The sequence below is a fragment of the Salvelinus namaycush genome, chromosome 8, assembly GCF_016432855.1.
Source record: "Salvelinus namaycush isolate Seneca chromosome 8, SaNama_1.0, whole genome shotgun sequence".
Classification (NCBI taxonomy): Eukaryota; Metazoa; Chordata; class Actinopteri; order Salmoniformes; family Salmonidae; genus Salvelinus; species Salvelinus namaycush.
The window spans coordinates 43,801,799-43,826,361 of NC_052314.1; the positions used below are offsets into that span (position 1 = coordinate 43,801,799).

The window sequence follows — 24,563 nt, forward strand, 5'->3', positions numbered from 1 at the left end:
CGAATTCTCACAAGGCACCCTGATCTCCGCCCCCTGTATTACCCTTATTTTCTTCATGCGAATGACGGGGATTTGGGCCTTGTCTGGAAGCATTATTATATCCTTCGCGTCACCCTCATTATAGAAAAAAATCTTCTTCCAGTTCGAGGTGAGTAATTGCTGTTCTGATATCCAGAAGCTCTTTCGGTCATAAGAGACGGTAGCATCAACATTATGTACAAAATAAGTTACAAACAATGCGAAAAAACACACAAAAATAGCAGAATTGGTTAGGAGCCGTAAAACACCAGCCATCCCCTCCGGCGCCATTCCTACCTAGCTGTCATCATGGCATCAGCTAATGGGGGATCCTAATAAAATAAAATAATTAAATCACTTTAGACTGCTGTCTATCTGGTGGTTCAGAACATTACAGAGCCTGTATGGTGTCCAATCAAATACGCATCTTTCGATGTCAATTGTGTAGATAATCCTCGAAGAAAACCAATGGTCCAAACCTCTTATCATAATCCGTTCAAAAGTTATGAATTTTTACCCTTGTAGGATGGCCAGAATTAGAGTGACTAAATCAATAGAGGCCAGAAGAAAAAAAAGTGTTCAAAACAAATTCTGAAAATTGCATCACGTCAGCTAGGCTGGATTCTGTGAAAGAATGAAAACTACTGGTTACCTGACACACTCACTTTCCACTTGAACTCATGTTTCTTCTCGAATCCGCAGGACATAAAACAATATAGAGGTAAGATGGATATCGATTTTGAGACATGACATGTAGTATTTTCAGATTTTAGTATACACTTTTCATATTCATTCGAAATTCATGTTTGTTTTTTTTCAAATATAAAAAAAAGCATATTTCTGTTAAATGTCAACGGAGCACTGAGCGTATACCAAGCTTTTATTTTAATTTTAAATGCCTTTTAGATTTAATTCAGCTCATATCATGCTAATTTAGCTTTTTGCAATCAGTCGGAGTGACAAGTGTTCAGTCAAAAAAGGAGGGCCAGACTGGGAATTTACCCAAGACACAGGGGTTAACACCCCTCCTCTTATGATAAGTGCCATGGGATCTTTAGTGACTACAGAGAGTCAGGACACCCGTTTAACGTCCCAAACCGAAAGAAGGCACCATACACAGGGCAATGTCCCCAATCACTGCCCTGGGGCATTGGGATATTTTTTTGACCAGAGAAAAAAACACCTCCTACAGGCCTTCCATCACCACTTCCAGCAGCATCTGGTCTCCCATCCAGGGACCGACCAGGACCAATCCTGCTTAGCTTCAAAGGCAAGCCAGCACTGGGATGCCGGGTGGTATGCTGCTATCTGAACTTGCAGTAATCATGGTCGAATTACCAACCGGGGGCCCCCATTGACTTTGTTAGTCACTCTCTCTGATATCATATTAAAAACTGGAAAAAAATTCTACGCCCTATGGCAAAATGTGTATAATTGCAGGAAATGACCAGTAAAACTGCTAATTATTCTCTTCGACCCAGAGCAAAATGAGTAGAATTGCATGAAATTAGTTATGAAATTGCTAAATCTTCGATCCACCCCATGACAAAATGTGTCGAATTGCAGCAAACTTCCTTTAAAACTGCAACATTTACGGACGATGACACAATTCGACTTACGGTGATTCTGATTCTTTGTAGCCCCCATCCCCATCAATGTTGCCTATACTATCAGATCCTGGAAGTGAGGGAGGAGACGGAGGGAGGCCAGGAAGGAGGTGAGGGAGGAGACGGAGGGAGGGCCAGGGGATGAGGGCAGGGAGGGAGGGAGTCAGGGAAGGCAGGGGTGTGAGGGAGGGAAGGAGGAGCATGGTAATGGCTGAAGCTCTTTAACCTGTCCCTCTCGTACCACAGCAGTTTGGACATGCCTTATCTTGCCCAGGCATGAAATACACATTCACAACCACAATATCTGTGTGCCCTGTTCTGCTGTTGGTAAAGTGAACACTGAAACACAGAAGAAGTGTTTTCTTTGCTGGATGGGGTAAGAGGTGAGGGGGAAGAGAGAATCGGGAGTGTGAACTTCCAAAATGGCAGATCAGGGCCAACCACTCTTTTTAGGTTATGGCTTGATGAATTTGGTTTTGTTCACTTGGTAGGTCACCAGACAACTCCAAAAGTTTTCATTGGGAACCACCATTGAGTTGTAGGGTTGGGCCATGTAAGCCATGTGCAGGTATGGATAGCACAGCGATTCACATGGATCTAGGGTATAAGTGTGTGTATGCGTGTGATTGCGTGTGTGTATACGTGTGATTGTGTGTGTATGTTTTAGGGGCGGCAGGTGAGAGCATTGGGCCAGTAACCAAAAGGTTGCTGGATCGAATCCCCAAGCTGACAAGGTAAAAATCTGTTGTTCTGCCCCTGAACAAGGCAGTTAACCCACTGTTCTCCGGTAGGCTGGCATTGTAAATAAGATTTCTTAACTGACTTGCCAGGTTAAATAAAATAAAAACATCGTCACCCACCTCGATTGTCTTGCTCCAGGTGTTCCTTCTTCACGTTGCGGGTCGACTCCCTCAGTCTCTCCAGATCCTGTTGGTACATCTCCCTCTGTCTCTCTAGCTCCTCTCTCTTCTCCTCCAGCCTCCTGCACTCCTCCTCTCTCTGCCTCAGCCTGTCCTCTGCGGCCTCTGCCTGCAACCGGTGGCGCTCCCGCTCCCTCTCCCAACGATCCTGGGTAGAAACAAGATTCAACTTGACTAAATGCAGACTGGAATAATACTGCATTAAGTAAAAGTCATAGGGTGAGTTTGAGGTCGTCTTGTTTTGTCGGGAATTATCATGATCGTATTAATGTGGTTCCCTTTTACTAGTACTATGAGATTTAATGATCTACATAGTGCAATTGTAATGAAGACGACCTGGAGGGCGACCATAAATCTAATTTTGACTGTGTCTCACCTGCTCCTGTCGGTGCAGTAATTTCAACTTGTGGAAGCTGGCCAGCTCCTCCCTCTGCAGGGCCAGCGTCCTCTGTTTCTCCTGCTTCAGGAGCACATTGCCGCGGTGACGGCCGGGGAAGGAGGCATGCTCAGTGAGGGAGGTGCGCTGCAGCTTGATGTGGCTGTCTTGCTGGGTGATAATGGCCTAAAGGGGGAGGGGAGACCGGTGGAGAGGAGGAGATACGTGGGTCAAATTCTGGAAAGCATGAGGCTTGTGGTCACGGACCATAAGCAACCAAAAGCCTAGTCTAGTAGTCTCCATATGATGTCATTTGATCATTTTCATTGACATGCAGACAGACGGGGTCTGGCGTCTCGCATTGGTAAGTGTGGAAGACCGCAGTCCGATTGATTGTTCATGGCCCAGTCACGCACAGACACACAAAGGGTTGGAGCAGAGCCACATGCTGGAATGAGCATGGAAGTGGATGTGGAGAGGTTGTTACTGAGGGTATCTAGGGAAACGCGAGTGAGCAGTGTTGTTTTGTTCACCTGCAGGCTGTAGAGTCTCTGAGACAGCATCAACACCAGGTCAAAGAACTAGGGAGACCGAGACAGGAACGGAAAGAGAAGATCAAAATACAACTCTAGGTTTGGACACTATGGGATTGTACACCTGTGAGAGTATGCAGGTCATGGAAGAACTGGGACATTTCCAGCTTCCAGGAATTGTGTACAGATCCTTGCGACATGGGGCCGTGCATTATCAAGCTGAAACATGAGGTGAAGGCAGCGGTGAATGGCACGACAATGGGAGGGCCAGGGGATCTCGTCACAGTATCTCTGTGCATTCAAATTGCCATCGATAAAATGCAATTGTGTTTGTTGTCCGTAGCTTATGCCTGCTTATACCATAACCCCACCATGACATCAGCAAACCACTCGCCCACAGGACGCCATACACGCTGTCTGCCATCTGCCCGGTACAGTTTAAACCGGGATTCGGCCGTTAAGAGCACACTTCTCCAGCGTGCCAGTGGCCACCAACGCCAAACTGCAGTCAGGTAAAGACCCTGGTGAGGACGCCGAGCACGCACGCCGAGCACGCTAAACGTTTTCTGACAGTTTGTGCAGAAATTCTTTGGTTGTGCAAACCCACAGTTTCATCAGCTGTCCGGGTGGCTGGTCTCAGATGATCCCGCAGCCGGATGTGGAGATCCTGGGCTAAGGTGGTTACACGTGGTCTGCGGTTGTGAGGCTGGTTGGACTTACTGCCAAATTCTCAAAAATGACGTTGGATGCAGGTTATGGTGAGAAATTAACATTTAATTTACTGGCAACAGCTCTGCTGGACATTCCTGGAGTCAGTATGCCAATTGCACGCTCCCCCAAAACTTGAGACATCTGTGGCATTGTGTTGTGTGACCAAACTGCACATTTTAGAGTGGTATTTTATTGTCCCCAGCACAAGGTGCACCTGTGTAATGATCATGCTGTTTAATCAGCTTCTTGATATGCCACACATGTCAGGTGGATGGATTACTCTTTCATTACTAAGTAATGACAGCGTAAAGTCGCTTTTGTTCTGTCCCCATTTGGAATACTGGGTCATCTAATCTATTTATCTGGAAATACTGGTACAGTTCGCTACCTAACTAACAGTTCAGGTTGAGAGTAGCCCTGAAGAACATTTCTGAACGACCTGGTGTGATGCTCTTATCACTGTTTACTCAATATAAGCTACACTGCTGGCCCTGTTGTGGGGACAGGGAGTGTGTTGCCCTGGTCACCCTGGAACTTAAGTTGTGGCTCAGTCTGTCCTTTCAAGACATTTTCTCATCCATTTTTGCTGTGTTTGTTAACGTGAGTGAGTGTGTGTCTGTGTGACCCACCGGTGGCTGCTCCAGGGCCTGGCTGGCCTGAATCTCCTTAAGCTGGGTGTCAGAGCAGGCTCTCTGGCTCCTGTCTCTGGCCTTGTCACCTCCACTGTAGTTCTTCTTCTTCACACTGCCTTCTAACACACACACACACACACACACACACACACACACACACACACACACACACACACACACACACACACGTTTGAATACACTATGGGAATTAGGGCTGGGACGATACCAGTATTGCAATACTCGTTAGTATCGTGCCTAGGAAACAAAACACAAAGCGGACTCAACTTCTTTAGGAAAACAGCCCTAATGTTGGAAACAAACATCCTTATGATGACATCCCAAGTCACATTTAAGCTATAGCACACAATGTTTTCTGGTATTGCATCAGCCCTAATGGGAATACAATGGTGATAGAGCACATGTAGACCAGGGCAGGCAGGTGGAGGGGACTTACTCTTGTTGAGGATGTTGGGGCTGCTGTCGTAGCCCTCGAAGGTGTCTGCCCTCCTGGGCATAGCCCCGGACTCTAACCCCTCCTCTGGACGTGGCGCTAGCTCTGTCACACCAGACAACAGGTTCTGAAGGTTCTCCACTGGAGAGCGCGAGGGAGATGAAGGCAGGTAGAAAGAAAGAAATATTAATAATAATGTTTTAAGAAAGAACAAGAGTAGTGAGGACGGAGCTAACCTTACTATTTTTACAGTTGGGTAAAGTTGTAGTTTTTTTTTGGGGGGGGGTGATGCCTGTTTTGCATGTTATTTTGGCATTAATACGTGTCACATATCAGTTTGCAAACAACGTACATTTTGGGGGGGGGGGGGGGGGGGGTTAATAAAGCTGCACAAATGCTCCAAAATGCAGGTGTTTCAGCCTAGCTCAGTGCTTTCTGTGGTGATGGGGCAAGCAAGCGGAAAATACGGAGCGTAGAGGTTGGTAATGTTCTCTAGTTACGCTGTGATTGGCTCCGTGTTCTGTTACTCATGGGGACACTACGTCACCAACAAATCTAAGGGTAGAGCTCGAAAATTCAAGCACCTTGGGTGCTGCCATAGAGTTACATTAGATGTGGCCAACCACGAAGGCTCAAGGTCATTGGCCACACATAAAATGATGTCACATCACATATCTAGAGCAGCTTTGACTGGGCTGATCATGTCAACAACATATTTCAAAATCTTAGCTAGCAAGCTAGCAGTCATCATGAATCAGGTCGACAATCTACTGGCAAATCCTTTTTAATCCTTATCATATGAAGAGAAATAATGAAGAGAAATTATAGATAAAACGTATCGGTACTCATCGGACACTGGACAAACATTGCACAACAAGTTGGAAATTGCAAATTCAACAATGATTGGTTTGGAAGGAATCAGTGGCTAACTGCAAGCATTGCAAAGCAATCACTAGCCTGCTATTCAGTGGAGTGGGTGTGTGGTCCCAAGTCTTGGTTTAAGGGTCTCTTTTCCAAGCTTATAGGGATAAACATTCAACATTGGCCATGGTGTCAATCCAGCATGACTTCTGTCGGGCTCAAAAGAAATGGAAACTCAGAACTGGAAAATCTGATTTCAGTGAGTTCAAGACAACTGGGAACTCGGAAAAAACGGGCTCCGACTGGGAAAATACGTTTTGAACGGTCATCCAACTTGGAATTGCAAGTCAGGAACTAGGCCTCTTTCTAGAGCTCCGACCTGAAGATCACTGACGTCATTCATGATTCAACCTTGTTTTTTCCCCCAGAGTTCCCAGTTGTCTTGAACGCACCATAAATCCAGAGAATGGCAGACTTTGATAACAAAGTTTGAGGACAAAATTTGCCCACGTAGGACTGCCGCGCCACCTTCCTGAGTCCAAAAATGTCTTGTATGCTGCTGCATAAATTATGTAATATGCCAGGGATATATGTATACTGTAGCTAAGAAAGTAATACTAAGTGTATGTTGTGTAGTAAGCTGTTAGTAGCCCATGTGCCCCACCCTAATAATTTGGTCCAGTTTCCCCTCCTAATTTCACCTACTGTTTTGACTTGGTGGTGCACATGTAGCCTATAGCCTGTTTTAGAGAAATGTAATCATTGAATATTGTAAGAGCTTTCATTGTCTGCTTATATGCCCCCTTTATTTATCATACGGTTCTGGCTTGGTGTACAGGGAGAATACTGTAAGAACGGCCCATGTTCTTGAATTCTGTCGCTGTACATTTCAAAAGTGCTGAACAAATAGTTATATTGACTACATCCGTCCTAGCTCGCTCATTAATGTCTTAATCGAAATTACGGATTGCCTCTTATCTGCTCGTCGTACCCTTAAGCCATAGTTTGTAAATCTCAATTGTCAGTAGAAACCACATTTCTTTAAGCAGGTCAGCCATATCAGCAGTTTTTTTAAAGGCAGTAAATGAGGCTGAATTAACTGTTTTGCTGCCAGACAAGGCTCTGCTGATAGCCAGGTGTAGCAGTGGTAAGGTGTTGGGACAGCTTTACTTAGGTCCTAACAGTGTGTGGCCACTGTTTGTCACCGTTATAGTGTAATTAATGTATTGTTTAGTGTTGTGTTTTGTAGTGGGTTTGCGGGCATGCATCTCAAAAGTTTATATTTTTTTGTTTGCCCCACCAAGTTTTACATGCTAAAATCGCCCCTGGTTGAGTGTCTGTCAGTATGTAACACAAACTAATCTAATCAGTCTGAATGTGAATTACATTAATAATTTGTTGTCTTGTGTTGGATCAAAAACCTATACACTATAACAAAAGCCATTGTATTGTATTCTGTACTGCACGTGTTGTGTCTGTTGTACCTTCAGTGATGGCTCCCTTGAGCAGCGTCTCCCCCTGGTGGAGGTCTGAGGCATCACCACGCAGCAGCAGATGGGCCCGTGAGGCCATATCCTCAAGACCAGCCACGGACTCTGCCATGTCTGCAAACAGCTGCAGCTTCTCTGTCAGACCTGCCACTTTCTGGCCATCCTTCTGGCTCAGACTATCTGGGAGAGGAGAGAGGGACAGAAGAATAGAGTTCTCAATGATCAGATTCTCCTAAATAAATGGAATACAAGGAAGAGAAACATTGAGCAAATGTAATTGTTGTTGACTGGTGCATGAGCAAACCCTTATGGCCTAGCATCGACATTACACTACTTTACAAAGATAGGTGGTCTGTCTGACTGTCTGTCGTTCCGTCTTTAGTTACCTTGGAGCTCTTTGAATTTGCCGGCTCGAGCGTCCTCCTCCTCACTGAAGAGCCTCTCTGTGTGTTGACAACTAAGAGAGAGAGAGAAGAGAGAGGAGAGCGAAGAAAGGAGAATAGAGAGAGGAAAGGAGAGTTAGCAAAAGAAAGAGCGAGTAAGAGTGAGAGCAAGAGGGAGCGAGAGAGAATGAAAAAGAGAGCAAGACACAGACATACACTGAGAGTAAAAAACATTAGGAACACCTTCCTAATATTGAGTATCCCTTTGCCCACAGAACAGCCTCAATTCACAGGGGCATGGACTACTAAGTGATGAAAGTGTTCAACATGGATGATGGCCCATGGTGACTCTAATGCCTCCCACAGTTGTGTCAAGTTAGCTGGATGTCCTTTGAGTGGGGGACCATTCTTGATACTCACAGGAAAATGTTGAGTGTGAAAAACCCGGCAGCGTTGCAGTTCTTGACACAAACCGGTGTGCCTGGCACCTACTACCATACAACGTTCAAAGGCATTTACAGTTGAAGTCGGAAGTTCACATACACCTTTGCCAAATACATTTAAACTCAGTTTCACAGTTCCTGACATTTAATCCTAGTAAAAATTCCCTGTCTTAGGTCAGTTAGGATCACCACTTTATTTTAAGAATGTAAAATGTCACAATAATATTAGAGAGAATGATTTATTTCAGCTTTATTTCTATCGTCACATTCCCAGTGGGTCAGAAGTTCACACACTCAATTAGTATTTGGTAGCATTGCCTTTAAATTGTTTAACTTGGGTCAAACGTTTTGGGTAGCTTCCCACAAGCTTCCCACAATAAGTTGGTTGAATTTTGGCCCATTCCTCCTGACAGAGCTGGTGTAACTGAGTCAGGTTTGTAGGACTCCTTGCTCGCACACACTTTTTCAGTTCTGCCCACAAATTTTCTATAAGATTGAGGTCAAGGCTTTGTGATGGCCATTCCAATGCCTTGACTTTGTTGTCCTTAAGCCATTTTGCCACAACTTTGGAAGTATGCTTGGGGTCGTTGTCCATTTGGAAGACCCATTTGCGACCAAGCTTTAACTTCCTGACTGATGTCTTGAGATGCTGCTTCAATATATCCACATACTTTTCCTCCCTCATGATGCCATCTATTTTGTGAAGTGCACCAGTCCCTCATGCAGCAAAGCACCCCCACAACATGATGTTGCCATCCCGGTGCCTCACGGTTGGGATGGTGTTCTTAGGCTTGCAAGCCTCCCCCTTTTTCCTCCAAACATAATGATGGTCATTATGGCCAAACAGTTCAATTTTTCTTTCATCAGACCAGAGGACAATTCTCCAAAAAGTACGATCTTTATCCCCATGTGCAGTTGCAAACCGTAGTCTGGCTTTTTTTTATGGCCGTTTTGGAGCAGTGGCTTCTTCCTTGCTGAGCGGCCTTTCAGGTTATGTCGATATGGGACTCATTTTACTTTGGATATAGATACTTTTGTACCTGTTTCCTCCAGCATCTTCACAAGGTCCTTTGCTGTTGTTCCAGGATTGATTTGCACTTTTCGCACCAAAGAACGTTCATCTCTAGGAGACAGAATGCGTCTCCTTCCTAAGCGGTATGACGGCTGTGTGGTCCCATGGTGTTCATACTTGCATACTATTGTTTGTACAGATGAACGTGGTACCTTCATGCGTTTGGAAATTGCTCCCAAGGATGAAACAGACTTGTGGAGGTCTACAATTTTCTTTCTGAGGTTTTGGCTCATGTATTTAGATTTTCCCATGATGTCAAGCAAAGAGGCACTGAGTTTGAAGGTAGGCCTTGAAATACATCCACAGGTACACCTCCAATTGACTCAAATTATGCCAATTAGCCTATCAGAAGCATCTAAAGCCATGACATAATTTTCTGGAATTTTCCAAGCTGTTTAAAGGCACAGTCAACTTAGTGTATGTAAACGTCTGACCCACTGGAATTGTGATACAGTGAATTATAAGTGAAATAATCTGTCTGTAAACAATTGTTGGAAAAATTACTTGTGTCATGCACAAAGTAGATGTCCTAACCGACTTGCCAAAACTATGGTCTGTTAACAAGAAATTTGTGGAGTGGTTGTAAAACAAGTTTTAATGACTCCAACCTAAGTGTATGTAAACTTCCGACTTCAACTGTATATGTTTCAAGCAGACCACCATCCCTGTGCCAAGGAAAGCGAAGGGGACCTGCCTAAATGGCTACTGCCCCGTAGCACTCATATCGTTGGCCATGAAGTGCTTTGAAAGGCTGGTCATGGCTCACATCAACACCATAATCCCGCAAACCCTAGGCCCACTCCAATTTGCATACCACCCCAACAGCTACACAGATGACGCAATCTGAATCGCACTCCACACTGCTTTTTCCCACCTGGACAAAAGGAACACCGATGTGAGAATTCTGTTAATTGACTACAGCTCAGTATTCAACGCCATAGTGCCCACAAATCTCGTCACTAAGCTAAGGACCCTGAGACTAAACACTGCCCTTTGCAACTGTATCCTGGACTTCCTGACAGGCTGCCTCCAGGTGGTAAAGGTAGGCAACAACACTTCTGCCACGCTGATCCTCAACACGGGGGCCCATCAATGGTGTGTGCTTAGTCCCCTCCTGTACTCCCTGTTTACCCACGACTGCGTAGCCAAGCACTACTCCAACACCGTCATTAAGTTTTCTGATGACACAACAGTGGTAGGCCTGATTACCGACAACGATGAGATAGCCTATAGGGAGGAGGTCAGAGAATTGGCAGTGTGGTGTCAGGACAACAATCTCTCCCTCGACGTAAGCAAGACAATGGAGCTGCATTGTTGGTTAAGGGCTTGTAAGTAAGCATTTCACGGTAAGGTCTAAAGCTGTTTTATTCGGTGCAAGTGACAAAATTTGATCCCGATGTCAATGGCCACTGACACGCTGGAGAAGTGTGCTCTTAACCAGCTGAATCCCTGTTTAAACTGTACTGGGCAGACGGCTGACAGCATGTATGGCGTCGTATTCGAACGGTTTGCTGATGTCAATGGTGGGGTTATGGTATGGGCAGGCATAAGCTACGGACAACAAACACAATTGCATTTCATCGATGGCAATTTGAATGCACAGAGATACTGTGACGAGATCCTGAGGCCCATTATCATGCCAGTCATCCCTTGCCATCACCTCATGTTTCAGCTTAATAACGCACAGCCCAATGTCACAAGGATCTGTACAGAATTTTTGGCAGCTGAAAATGTCCCAGTTCTTCCAAGGCCTGCATACTCACCAGACATCTCACCCATTGAGCATGTTTGAGATGCTCTGGATTGACGTGTTTGACAGCGTTTTTCAATTCCCGCCAACATCCAGCAACTTCGCACAGCCATTGAAGAGGAGTGGGACAACATTCCACAGACCACAATCAACAGCCTGATCAACTCTATGCAAAGGAGATGTGTCTCGCTGCATAAGGCAAAAATGGTGGTCACACTAGATGCTGACTGGTTTTCTGATCTGTGACCAACAGATGCATATCTGTATTCCCAGTCATGTGAAATCCATAGATTAGGTTCTGATGAATTTATTTCAATTGGCTGATTTCCTTTTATGAACTGTAACTCAGTAAAACCTTTGAAATTGTTGCATGTTGCGTTTATATTTCTGTTCAGTATAATACCCTTTCCACACAACTCTGCCAACCTGATCCAAACCGTACTGACTGAGATATATATATATTTTTTACACATTGTGCTTTTCAGCACAGTTCTAGCCACTATGGTGGATGCGTAACAGTCCAGCTCAGTACAGCTTGGCTCAGCTTGGTTACTCTCAGCAGTGAGAAAAGCCCTTTGAGTGTTTAACACTGCAGAGAAACAGTGAAGGAGAAGGACGAAAGGAGACAGTAAATTATACAGTGTGTGTAAGACAAAGACATTATGAGTGATACCGTGTGTGTGTGTGTGACCCGTGTTCTGAAGGATGATGCCGCTAATGTCAGAAGTGACTTTTCGCAGCAGATAGAGAATTAACATAGCAGGTTAGGAAAAATTCTCCCCAACAGGACTCGAATATGCAAGTTTTGACATCACATTGACATTAAGTGCATTCCTTCTAGACATGACCCATCTCACCAACCATCCAATAACACTGCGGACACATCCCCTCTCCTGCCAACTCACCACACCTGAACTCATTCTACTAATCACCCTTCCTCTCCCATTTCTCTGTCCAGCTTGTTTTACCTCTGTGTTTGTGGTGGGATGGGGCAGCACAATTCCTTTGCCTTTTGTTGGGAGTGAGATGACTAAAGTAAGTACATAATATTGTGTAGCAGTAATTGTACTGTAGAACCGATGTATATTTATGTTGTTTGCAAACTCATAGTTTGACCTAATGTCTGCACTGGCCTAGTATGTTTTCTGTAGCATAGCCTTTGTTAATCCTAACTTGAGTATTGGTGTATTGCTGGTGTAGCCTACTTTATATACTAATGTTATTAGTATATAATAACACATAGCACTGGTCAGTCACTTATGGTAATGTAGTCTCCCCTTTCGTATTAATTTCAGACCTACCACTTGTATCACCCATTCCATAGCTCTATCCTCTCCTGTGTCCTTGTGCTATGCCTTGTTAGTTTAGTAATAAAAGAACCAGAACTGGGAAACCTTACCTTTGACCGTCATTCCTGCATTCTTATAGATGCACCATAGTGCCAATATCACTCCTCAACCTAGCTTAAGATACAGTCCACCCCAGTCCTTTTCTTTAACCTGTGTGTGTGTACCTCTCCACTGCCTGGCGGAGGTGTGTCATCCAGGTTTTGCGCTCCTCCTTGGAGGCGGTGTGGATCTCGTACATCTCAGGCTCATTGGGGGAGGCACAGATTAGGAACATGGCCTTCTCTTCGTGGGCCACCTCCCTCACAATCAACTTCTGGAGGGAGATCACTGACGGCTTGTTGTCCTGGGGGAGATACGGAAGGCAGCTAGAAGTCAAATTGAAAGAAAATGACACCAGAAAGTGATAAGGGAATTTATATGCTTAAAGGTAATGATTAAAGAATTCCACCCTGAAACGTAACTATTAGTGATTATTAGTTTATGTAGCATGTATAATGAATAATTAAAGTACTAAACGTAAGTCCAATGAGGTTCAGTAGAGACATGTGAGGGAGAGAAATGTGTGTGTGTGTGTCTAAGAAAATACCGACAACAATTCAACTGTGTTTGACCCGACCTGGCTAGAACTCTGAGAAACTTACGATAGGACAGAGAGTCCTTTCAAGGTTCCTCTAATCTCGGGGGAATGGAACTGTCGGCTTGGTAGTGATAAACAGTGGATACAACTCACCTACTGTTCGTGTGTATGTATGTGCGTAGGATATCTACTGTTTGTGTGAAGGTATGTGTGTAAATAGGGAGGGAGTTATAAAATGGATGTCTTTGTATTATGGACTTCAGAGCGCTCTCGTGAATAAACTGTACAAACCTTTTGCATAAGATGAGTCTTTGCCTAATTATTATTAAACCCAGGGTTTTACAAACCTCGGGGATTGGTCAAAGCTTATTGATTGTTAGTTATTATCATTGGGATCGAAAATTCTCATGACAGAAAGCAAAATGGAGACACTATTCATAGTTCTAGACCAGGGATGGGTATCTCCAGTCCTCGGGGGACTGATTTGGTATCACACCTTTGACCCAGCTAAGGGAAAGGGGGATACCTAGTCAGTTGTACAACTGAATGCCTTCAACTGAAATGTGTCTATGCATTTAACCCAACCCCTCATTCAGAGAGGTGCGGGGGCTGCCTTAATCGACATCCACGTCTTCGGGGAACAATGGGTTAACTGCCTTGCTCAGGGGCAGAACGACAGATTTTTACCTTGTCAGCTTGGGGATTTGATCCAAACACACCTGACTCCAATAATAAACGAATCATGATCTTCAGTTTAGAATGCAATTAGTTTAATCAGCTGTGTTTGCTAGGGATGGGGGGGAAGTATGACACCACTCTGGCCCGCGAAGACTGGAGTTGCCCATCCCTCTTTCTAGACAGATATGCAGACGACTACTGTATCTATACTGAACAAAAGTATAAACGCAACATGTAAAGTGTTGATCCCATGTTTCATGAGCTGATATAAAATATCCTAGGAATGTTTCATATGCACAAAAAGCTTATTTATTTAAAGAAATTGCACATTTGTTTACATCCATGTTAGTGAGCATTTCTCCTTTGCCAAGATAATCCATCCACCTGACATTTGTGGCATATCAAGAAGCTGACTAAACAGCATGATCATTACACAGGTGCAGCTTGTGCTGGGGACAATAGAAGGCCACTCTAAAATGTGCAGTTTTGTCATACAACACAATGCCACAGATGTCTCAAGTTGAGGGAGCGTGCAATCAGCATGCTGACTGCAGGAATGTCCACCAGAGCTGTTGCCAGAGATTGAACTTCTTAAGGCTAGGCGTCCCGCTAATTGAACAACTTCCGGGGGAAACCGGAGGGCGTGCAATTCAAATAAATTATGGATATTAAACATTTTGGTACATACAAGTGTCTTATCGGTTGAAAGCTTAAATTCTTGTTAATAATCTACCTGCACTGTTCGATTTGCAGTAGACTTTACAGCGAAAGCATGCGATTGTTTGAGGATGGCGCCTCACATCAAAATATTTTTCCACCGGCACAGGTTTCATAAATTAACAAATAGCGATTAAATATTCTCTTACTTTTTGAAAATCTTCCTCTGATTTGTCATCCAAAGGGTCCCAGCTATAACATGTAGTGTCGTTTTGTTAGGTAAAATCCTTCTTCATATCCCAAAAAGTCTGTTTAGTTGGCGCCATTGATTTTGAGTAATCCACTCATTCAACATGCCAAGATAGGAATCTGAAAATCTACCCCTAAACTTTGTTTCAACAAGTCAAAATATGTTCCTAATCAATACTCAGATACCCTAAAATGTAATTAAACTATAATATTTCATACGGAAAGAAGTATGTTCAATAGGAAAATGGTATTAGCAGGTGCGTGTCTTCTTCATCGCGCGCACACATACACAAATTTCCAAGTCTGTGTTCCTTTAGTAAAACTCATTATTCTTACTCGTTTTGGAAGAAACAAGCCTGAAACCTTGACCAAATACTACGGACACCCAGTGGAAGCCATAGGAATTGCATACTGGGAGATAGATCTAATAATTTCCCTATACGTTCCATTGTAAGAGCATGGGCTCTCAAAAAAAAAAAAATTCTGGTTGGTTTTTCTTTGGATTTTCTCCTCCCATATCTATTGTGTTATAGTCTCCTACATTATTTTAACATTTCTACAAACTTCAAAGTGTTTTCCAATGGTACCAATTATATGCATTTCCTGGCTTCAGGGCCTGAGCAACAGGTGGTTTACTTTGGGCACGTCAGTCAGGTGGACATTGAGAGAAAAAAAGGACCCTAGCCTGAAGAAGTTCTCTACCATAACCAGCCTCCGTCATTTTAGAGAATTTGGCAGTACGTCCAACTGGCCTCAGAACCGCAGACCACATGTAACCACCCCAGCCCAGGACCTCCACATTCGGCTTCTTCACCTGCGGGATCGTTTGAGACCAGCCACCCGGACTGATAATGAAACTGTAGGTTTGCACAACCAAAGAAATTCTGCACAAACTGTCTTGGGGAAGCTCATCTGCGTGCTCGTCGTCCTCACCAGAGTCTTGACCTGACTGCAGTTTGGTATCGTAACCGACTTCAGTGAGCAAATGCTCACCTTCGATGGCCACTGGCACGCTGGAGAAGTGTGCTCTTCATGGATGAATCCAGGTTTCAACTGTACCGGGCAGATGACAGCCAGCGTGTATGGCGTTATGTGGGTGAGCGGTTTTCTGATGTCAACGCTGTGAACAGAGTGCCCCATGGTGGCAGTAGGGACAAGGAACACAGTTGCATTTTACCAATGGCAATTTGAATGCACAGAGAAACCATGACGAGATCCTGAGTTCCTGCTCTGGATTGATGTATACGTCAGCCTGTTCCAGTTCTAGCCAATATCCAGCAACTTCGCACAGCCATTGAAGAAGAGTGGAACGACCTTCCACAGACCACAATCAACAGCCTGATCAGCTCTATGCGAAGGAGATGTGTCGCAATGCATGAGACAAATGGTGGTCATACCAGATACTTACTGGTTTTCTGATCTGTGACCAACAGATGCATATCTGTATTCCCAGTCATGTGATATCCATAGATTAGGGCCTGATGAATTTACTTAAATTGACTGATTTCTTTATATGAACTGTAACTCAGTAAAACCTTTGAAATTGTTGCGTTTATTTTTGTTCAGTATAACTTTCTGTTGAGTTAGTATGCCAGATTTGTCAGTGTTTTCCAGAGTGGCAAAGCTCAAGTTAGTTATGTTACATGGTGGAATTAACTGACAAAAATTATTGACTCACCACAGTAGAGAAGACATATCTCTGGTCTTTCTCTTGGAGTAACAACAGGACATCTGACAGCAGCACAGCGAGAATATCTGAAATGAAAGGAGTTTCATTTTTAGACCTGTGTGAGATCAATGCAGACAGAAGAGAGAAGAGGTCACTTCAGACTACGGAGATGCAGCCTGAGGAGAGGTAATCCTATTACCTTTGAGTCTGCCAGAGGCAGCCTTGTGGTTGACGGTCCCATCGTGCAGCAGCCTGCGTCTGCCCAGGGCCAGGTCCTCTCCGCGGAACACATGGCCATCTTTGATCTTGCCCAGAGACTTGGGCTCTATCTTGTGGGCGATGTCTCGGAGACGCGAGGCCTTCTGATGGAGGTTGACCTGGGCATCAACCTGGACGATGCAGTCTTTGATCAGACCCAGAGACCTCGTCAGCTCCTCATGCTCCTCTGTGCCCACTGGAGGGAGGAAAGAAAAGACCCAGGTCAACTTCAGACACACTGGGTCGATTGCAAAGAACGGGCAAAACTTAACATGGTTGAGGCTGTTCTGAGGGCAGAAGGCGGTTCAACTCAATAATAGGAAGGTGCTCCTAATGTTTTTTTACTGTCAGTGTGTGTGTGTCTTGCTCGCTCTTCTCTCCGCTCTCTCTCTCTCTCTCTCTCTCTTCTCTATACCCTTTCTCTGTTTTCCACACACAAGCTCTTTGGGGGGTGGGGGGCGCGTGGAGCAACTGTATTAGGAAGGTATTCCTAATGTTTGGTATACTCAGTGCTAAAAATTCTCTCCTCATGAACCATGCGTCAGATTCACTCCAGATTTTGTATTTTGACTTATGACTGCACATAAAGGAAGATACTGTAGTTCCTAAATGCTTGCTTTGTTATCCAACTGATATTGTGTCCTGTCATCCTGTGATCACCGTTCATTGCTGCTCGCAGCTATATTTGTATTACTTATTGTTAATACTGTCTTTGGTGTGATTATCAATGCCCAAGCACCTTTTAACCCACTCCTATCCGCGGAGGATCCGCAGAGGAGGAAGTGGAGGACCATCCTCCTCAGTGAATCTCAGAAATGAAAAGTCAAACGTCTCAAAAGTTCTCCTTTTTAGGAAAAAACTATACTAAATATATTCACGTCACCAAATAATTGATTAAAATGCACTGTTTTGCAAGGAAGGTCTAGAGTAGCCTCACCAGCACTCTGTAGGGAAGCACCATGGTATAGCCGGAGGACAGCTAGTTTCCGTCCTCCTCTTGGTACACTGCCTTCAATACAAAACCTAAGAGGCTCGTGGTTCTCAGCCCCTTCTATAGACTTACAAAGTAATTATCCTCTTCAGGATCGGACCCGTGTTTTCAATTTTAGCCTAAAAGTACATACCCAAATCTAACTGCCTGTAACTTAGGCCCTGAAGCAAGGATATGCATATTCTTGGTACCATTTGAAAGGAAACACTTTGAAGTTTGTGGAAATGTGAAAGGAATGTAGGAGAACACAATAGACCTGGTAAAAGATAATACAAGAAAAAAACAACCGTTAGTTTTTTTGTTTTTTTTCTACCATCTTTGAAATGCAAGAGGAAGTCCATGTATTTTTTCCAGTGCAGCTGCAATTTAGATTTTGGCCACTAGATGGAGGCAGTGTATGTGTAAAGTTTTAGACTAAACCATTGCATTTCTGTTCAAAATGTTGTATCAAGACTGCCCAAATGTGCCTAATATGTTTATTAATAACTTTTCATGTTCAAAACTGTGCACTCTCCTCAAACAATAGCATGGTATTATTTCACTGTAATAGCTACTGTAAATGGGACAGTGCAGTTAGATTAACAAGAATTTAAGCTTTCTGCCAATATCAGATATGTCTGTCCTGGGACATTTTCTTGTTACTTACAAGCTCATGCTAATCGCATTAGCCTACGTTAGCTCAACGTCCCCTGGGGACCCACCGATCCTGAAGAAGTTATGACAGGTTGGAGGATGTCCTCCAACCTATCAGAGCTTTTGCAGCATGAACTGACATGTTGTCCACCCAATTAAAGGATCAGAATGAATCTAGTATTGACAGCATAAGCTGCAGCTATCTAGTACTCAGAGAGTGAAAGACAATAGTTTTGAACAAATTAATTTCTTCAAAAATGAAGAAGTAAGAGAGAGAGAGAGAGAAATCTAGCTATTTTTTTTCACTTACTTAGCTAGCGAACGCAGTTAGCTAGTTTAGTCTACTCAAACACCCGGTTCAAACAGAGATGGATGAATGCTATGTGGATGCTATGGATGCTATGTTAGCTAGCTGGCTATGGCCATCCAGCACTGGAACTTTTCCAAGTTAATGTAAGCTTTAAGGTTTTAAAAATGTATTGCCACCAGGGCCCGCCGGTGTAACTACTTGCTGACTGTACTGCATGATTATAGCGGGTTTACTAACGCGTTAGTTCTAGTAGATATGTTGACTATGACATTATATGGTGACAACCGCTACACACAGCCTACATCGTTATGATATGAAGTTTTTTTTTTTTGCCTGGCCAGACAGCTGCTCTGTTGTGCACTGAAGTCCACAAGCGAAGGGAAAAGGTGAGAGGAGGAGTGCGAAGATGCTAGAAGGAATTCTACAACGATCAAAGGGATCGTGCTGTATGTTTGTGGCAGCTATGAAAGTTAACTGTGTTTGCATGTGATCAGGGGTGTATTCATTCCACCGATTCTGTTGAAAGGTTTCTTAAACGGAAGCAAATGGAACGAAACTGGGATAAACATACCTGAATTTGTCCAATAGAAGCTCTCGTTTGCAACTGTTGGACTAATGGTATTGAATGTGTCAATGTCTGTCACCTTGATTACTAAAAATTTTCTCTACCTGTGTACCTACATTGTAAACTTTAATTCATAGGCTAGGTTGTAGCAACCTCATGTGGGTAAATTTGAGTATCATGTAGTAGCCTAAACATATCAATGCTACATTGAGCTGTGTGAATGGAATATGAATAACAATCATCCAATATGTTGTAATGGAAATAAGGCCATGCTCATAAAAAAAATAATTGCATCCTCCCTCATCTTAAACGGCACCGACCGCCACTGACTATCGATAAAACAATTGTATTAAGTCATATAAAAGTTTTACTGTGTGTAAAGGTTTCAAATGCATCCTGTCATTACTGTGATAGTTTTTTTTGTATATTAAATACCTTTAATTAATAAAATATTGAATCAGTCTTCCTCAAATGATGACGCAATCTTTATGAGGGAGGGATTCTGACTTCATTGGTCCTCAACTCACAGATCAGACACTTAATTCAGGATAAATGGAGTTATCCCTGAGTTAGCCTGCCCAGGAGCAGGTTAGTTCTGAAGGATTTGTTGCCATATAAATGTACCTGGCTAAATGGTGAGCCACTTTCATGGTACCGATTTATCCAGAGTTGAACTCAGAGTTGGCCAGTTACCTCGCTAACTCCTCTAACAACTTAAGTTGTATAGGGTTCAGGTCTAAAAGAACCTCGACATCCACTTTAACCCTCTAGAGTCTGTCGGGGAAGAGGGTCCTAAGCTAACATATGGACATTTTATTTTTTAAAGATGGTCATACCAAGAACCATTTAGCTATTTGATATTTTAAGACCCCTTAAGTTATCAAAAAATGTATTAAATTATTGGATGAAACATTGAATTTGGCATCATGCTATTAGTCAATAGAAACGCATTGAATAACAGATTCACTACATGGAACAACAGTCCCATATCTGAGAGCTATAGTTATTTTTTGTACATGTATTTATCCCCTTATTTTGGGCACTAAACTATACTATACTTCCATTCATTTAAAAAATTTTTTTTTTACTGGTACCGGGGACCTTCAGACGAGGCTTGTGGGCGTCCTAGAGCAAAACGGAGAACGCCATCCTGTACTTTATAGGCCAAACCGTTTGGACACTACAGGCGTTTTTGTGAGAAGACCAGATTTTTGGGATGTCTCATGGTCTGACAAACACCGCTCTAGCACTACCATCGGCAGATGCGGTGGATTGAGACGCAACCCATATAAAAAAACGTAGTTTAAATGGATGGAAAAAAAAAAAACTTTTTTAATTAAATTCACACTGGGGTGTGGAAATCGTAGTCTAAGAGTTATGGAGTGGAAAATCAGTGGCCCGTGATGGTTGCAACTGAGATCAGCTGTGCGGGTGATATTTTTTTATTTATTGAAGGTTTAATGAGAGATTACCTTATTAGTACGCTGGCCAATGTTCATTGCAATAGGCCATCTCTGAATGTTAGGGAGAAATAATGTTATTCTTTCTATTCCAACAGTCTTTCAAGTTCCTGTCACAAAGTCCTGAACAAAAAGTTGGGCCTCAACCTTCAAGAGCTAGCAGAGGGGAAAGACATGGGGCCCCGATTCCGACCCGAGTCAAGCGCACGGAAAAGGAACTTTATGCACTTTTCTCTCTATGACCTTGAACTTAAGCATGAGAATAGCATGCTTATTCACCTGCTATTCGTTTTGGGTAGAGATCGAATGAAGGTGTGGCGGTGGTGTCTATAGATATGCCGTATTCTGACCGTGACTTCATTCCACCACCTTTACAAGTGAAGAAACCAAGAAGAAGGTTCAGCGAACCTACCAGTTCTTATTTTTTTCCCAATAGAAATAACAGCATTCGCCATGCACTGTAATTTAAAAATGGAGAAGAGCTATTGATAGGCGCTAGGTAAATGAGTAATACATTTGGAGAAGGATAGTAAATACACATAGGAATTGTTTTAGATGAGTTTTCCTTATGATCCCCGGAGATGAATGTGAAACAAGTCATATGGAAGCAAACTGAAAATCATATCAACAGGACATGTATTATGGCCCCTTTTCCACAGTGAAATAGGCTATAAAAAGCTGTGCTGTTATTACATTTTTTTATTGTGAGCCCTCCTAATTTGCGTGGATGAAATTTGGACATCCAAGCTATAGGCTTCTGTAAAGCTTAACCTGCCGAGTTGATGTATGGGCTTTAGAAAGTTCAATTAAAGTCTATGCCTGGGCTTTTCTCCATTTTATTTTACAATTTGTATCATGTTAAATATTAGCCAACGTCAGTAATATCCACATACATTTATCACTGTCACTTTAGTGTTCATTTTCTTCAATTTGAAGCTTAGATTTTTGCATAATTCCATGCCGTTTACCTTTCATTCCTCTGTCACATCCGTGTAAGTTGTTCCTGAGGGTCGCTAGCATTAGTGGATCATATTAGGCTAATGAAACGTTGTGCAATAATTGGAACTGGAACTGAGAACACACGTAGCAGGTCAAACCTGGAGCATGGTTCACAACGACTGTACCGTTGTCATACAGTTCCATGATAAGTGAGAATTAGGTTAGATTTATAGGACTATTGTTCAACCCCTAATGTACACTTTCCCCCCCACCTTCCAATATTTTAATGGATTGAATTTGAAATTGACAACTTTTAGGTTGAATCAAACCACAATTTTTTTTGTTTATTAATATTTTGTGTGTAAAGGCTCTAACCCTATTTTATGATTCATACATACAGTTGAAGTCGTAAGTTTACATACACCTTAGCCAAATACATTTAGACTCAGTTTTTCACAATTCCTGAAATTTAATCCTATGTTCCCTGTTTTAGGTCAGTTAGGATCACCACTTTATTTTAAGAATGTGAAATGTCACAATAATAGTAGAGAGAATGATTTATTTCAGCTTTATTTCTTTCGTCACATTCCTAGTGAGACAGAAGTTTACATACACTCATTAAGCATTTGGTAGCATTGACCTTTAAATTGTTTAACTTGGGTCAAACGTTTCGGGTAGCCTTCCACAAGTTTCCCACAATAAGTTGGTTGAATTTTGGCCCATTCCTCCTGACAGAGCTGGTGTAACTGCGTCAGGTTTGTAGGCCTCCTTGCTCACACACGCTTTTTCAGTTCTGCCCACACATTTTCTATAGGATTGAGGTCAGGCCTTTGTGATGGCCACTCCAATACCTTGACTTTGTTGTCCTTAAGCCATTTTGCCACAACTTTTGAAGTATTCTTGTTGTCATCGTCCATTTGGAAGACCCACTTGCGACCAAGCTTTCACTTCCTGACTGATGTCTTGAGATGTTGCTTCAATATATCCACGTAATTTTCCTCCCTCATGATGCCATCTATTTTGTGAAGTTCACCAGTCCCTTATGCAGCAAAGCACCCCCACAACATGATGCTGCTTGTTTGAAGGTAGGCCTTGAAATACATCCACAGGTACACCTCCAATTGACTCAAATTATGTCAATTAGCCTATCAGAAGCTTCTAAAGCCATGACATAATTTTCTAGAATTTTCCAAGCTGTTTAAAGGCACAGTCAACTTAGTGTATGTAAACTTCTGACCCACTGGGATTGTGATAGACTGAAATAATCTGTCTGTAAACAATTGTTCGAAAAATTACTTGCCATGCACAAAGTAGATGTCCTAACCGACTTGCCAAAACTATAGTTTGTTAACAATACATTTGTGGAGTGGTTGAAAAACGAGTTTAAATGACTCCAACCTAAGTGTATGTAAACTTCCGACTTCAACTGTACTTTCCTTAACCCTAAAATATGCCTAAATAATATAAGATCAGAGTATTATATTTATTTTATTTAAATATACAAGCTGGTGCTGAAACGGAGACGAAGAGATGGCATTCTTTCATTGACCCATATATTCTGAACTAGTTCTCTCGTTGTATTCTATTGAGTCTGTCGACAAAATCCAAATTCAAGCTACACCATATTTAAAGGGATGGCTTAAGACAAATGTACTGAAAACCACAAGAAAATCTGTTGGCCAGCAAGTGGGAGGGGGGGGTTCAGCGGTTGAATGTATTCAGAGCGCAAGGTAGCCACACCTGCAGAGCACGTTATGCGACTGAATAAGGTAAGTCTGAATACCAAATACTGAGAAGTGGGTAGGAAAGACATAAATTACTAAGTCAGGATCGGGTCTCCTTACCTTCTGTGTTCTGCACAATGCGTTCCACCAGCACTGGGTACTTCGTGATGCGCTGTGTCACCAGGAGAATACACTCTGTCACTCCTAATCTTCTCACAATTGACAAATTGTTGATTTTCTGGAAGAAAAAGCTACATATTTTATACACAGTTCATAGACCATGTAGTGTAATCTATAAATATTTCTGGTTACACACAATAGCTGAATGTGGAAAAAGTATCATATCTTCTTAAATGGCCCACTGTCATTAATGTTCCTTTAAGTTAGCACATGGTGGATTGGACAGGATTTGTCAATGTCTCTATTATTGTAGAACCAAAAACTTACCCGTATGAGGTTTTGGAACTTCTTGTTGTGCAGCTGCTCCTTGTAGTAGCTGACAGCCTCTGTGTGGCGGCTACAGAAATCACCATAGCTCTCCTTCATCCGCTCCCCTATCTCACCTGAAAACTGGAGAGGAGACAAGGATGAGAACAGTCTCAGTATTGTTGGTCTTCCAGGGCTCCTCTGATCACCTTTCACTGCCAAGTTTTTAATTGTAGGGATTTTTTATAGAGAGGGAGACAGATAGTAGGGGCATAGACTGAGTGGCTGAGACGGGGCTCGAACCCCCATCGCCAGGGGAGCAAATGCGATCCGGAGTTGGCAGCTCAGGCTTTGCTTACACAGGCAGCCAATTCTGATATTTTGCCACCAATTGGTCTTTGACAAATGATCAGACAACTTGCACATAATTGGGAAAAAGATCAGAATTGGGTACCTGTGTCAACATAGCCTTTGACCACTACACCAGACTCTGGCACTTTCTGACAGGTTCACTGAGTGCACAAAACATTAGGAACACCTTCCTAATATTAAATTGCCCTTAGAACAGCCTCAATTGCCCTTAGAACAGCCTCAATTTGTCGGGGCATAGACTAGAGGTATTGAAAGCGTTCCACAGGGATTGTGGCCCATGTTGACTCCAATGCTTCCCACAGTTGTGTGAAGTTGACTGGATGTCCTTTGGGCGGTGGACTATTATTGATACACACAGGTAACTGTGCATGAAAAACACAGCAGCGTTGCAGTTCTTGGTATCCTCAAACCGGTGAGCCTGGCACCTACTACCATAACCCATTCAAAGGCACTTAATTC

At 43.0% G+C, this 24,563-nt stretch overlaps 1 protein-coding gene across 1 annotated transcript in view; it reads right to left on the reverse strand.

Annotated features, from left to right (window-relative positions):
- Nucleotides 1-2,477: 2,477 nt before the first annotated feature.
- Nucleotides 2,478-24,563, reverse strand: part of LOC120052137 (rho guanine nucleotide exchange factor 18-like) — a 30,752-nt gene continuing 8,666 nt past the window's right edge. The window contains exons 5-16 of the mRNA XM_038998976.1: nt 23,754-23,876; nt 23,427-23,544; nt 16,626-16,880; nt 16,436-16,512; nt 12,761-12,939; nt 7,986-8,056; nt 7,594-7,779; nt 5,252-5,389; nt 4,795-4,913; nt 3,455-3,502; nt 2,922-3,107; nt 2,478-2,693 (exon numbers count right to left, since the gene is read on the reverse strand). Coding sequence (XP_038854904.1) covers nt 2,478-2,693; nt 2,922-3,107; nt 3,455-3,502; nt 4,795-4,913; nt 5,252-5,389; nt 7,594-7,779; nt 7,986-8,056; nt 12,761-12,939; nt 16,436-16,512; nt 16,626-16,880; nt 23,427-23,544; nt 23,754-23,876 — 1,716 coding nt within the window. The remainder of the gene's footprint in view (nt 2,694-2,921; nt 3,108-3,454; nt 3,503-4,794; nt 4,914-5,251; nt 5,390-7,593; nt 7,780-7,985; nt 8,057-12,760; nt 12,940-16,435; nt 16,513-16,625; nt 16,881-23,426; nt 23,545-23,753; nt 23,877-24,563) is intronic.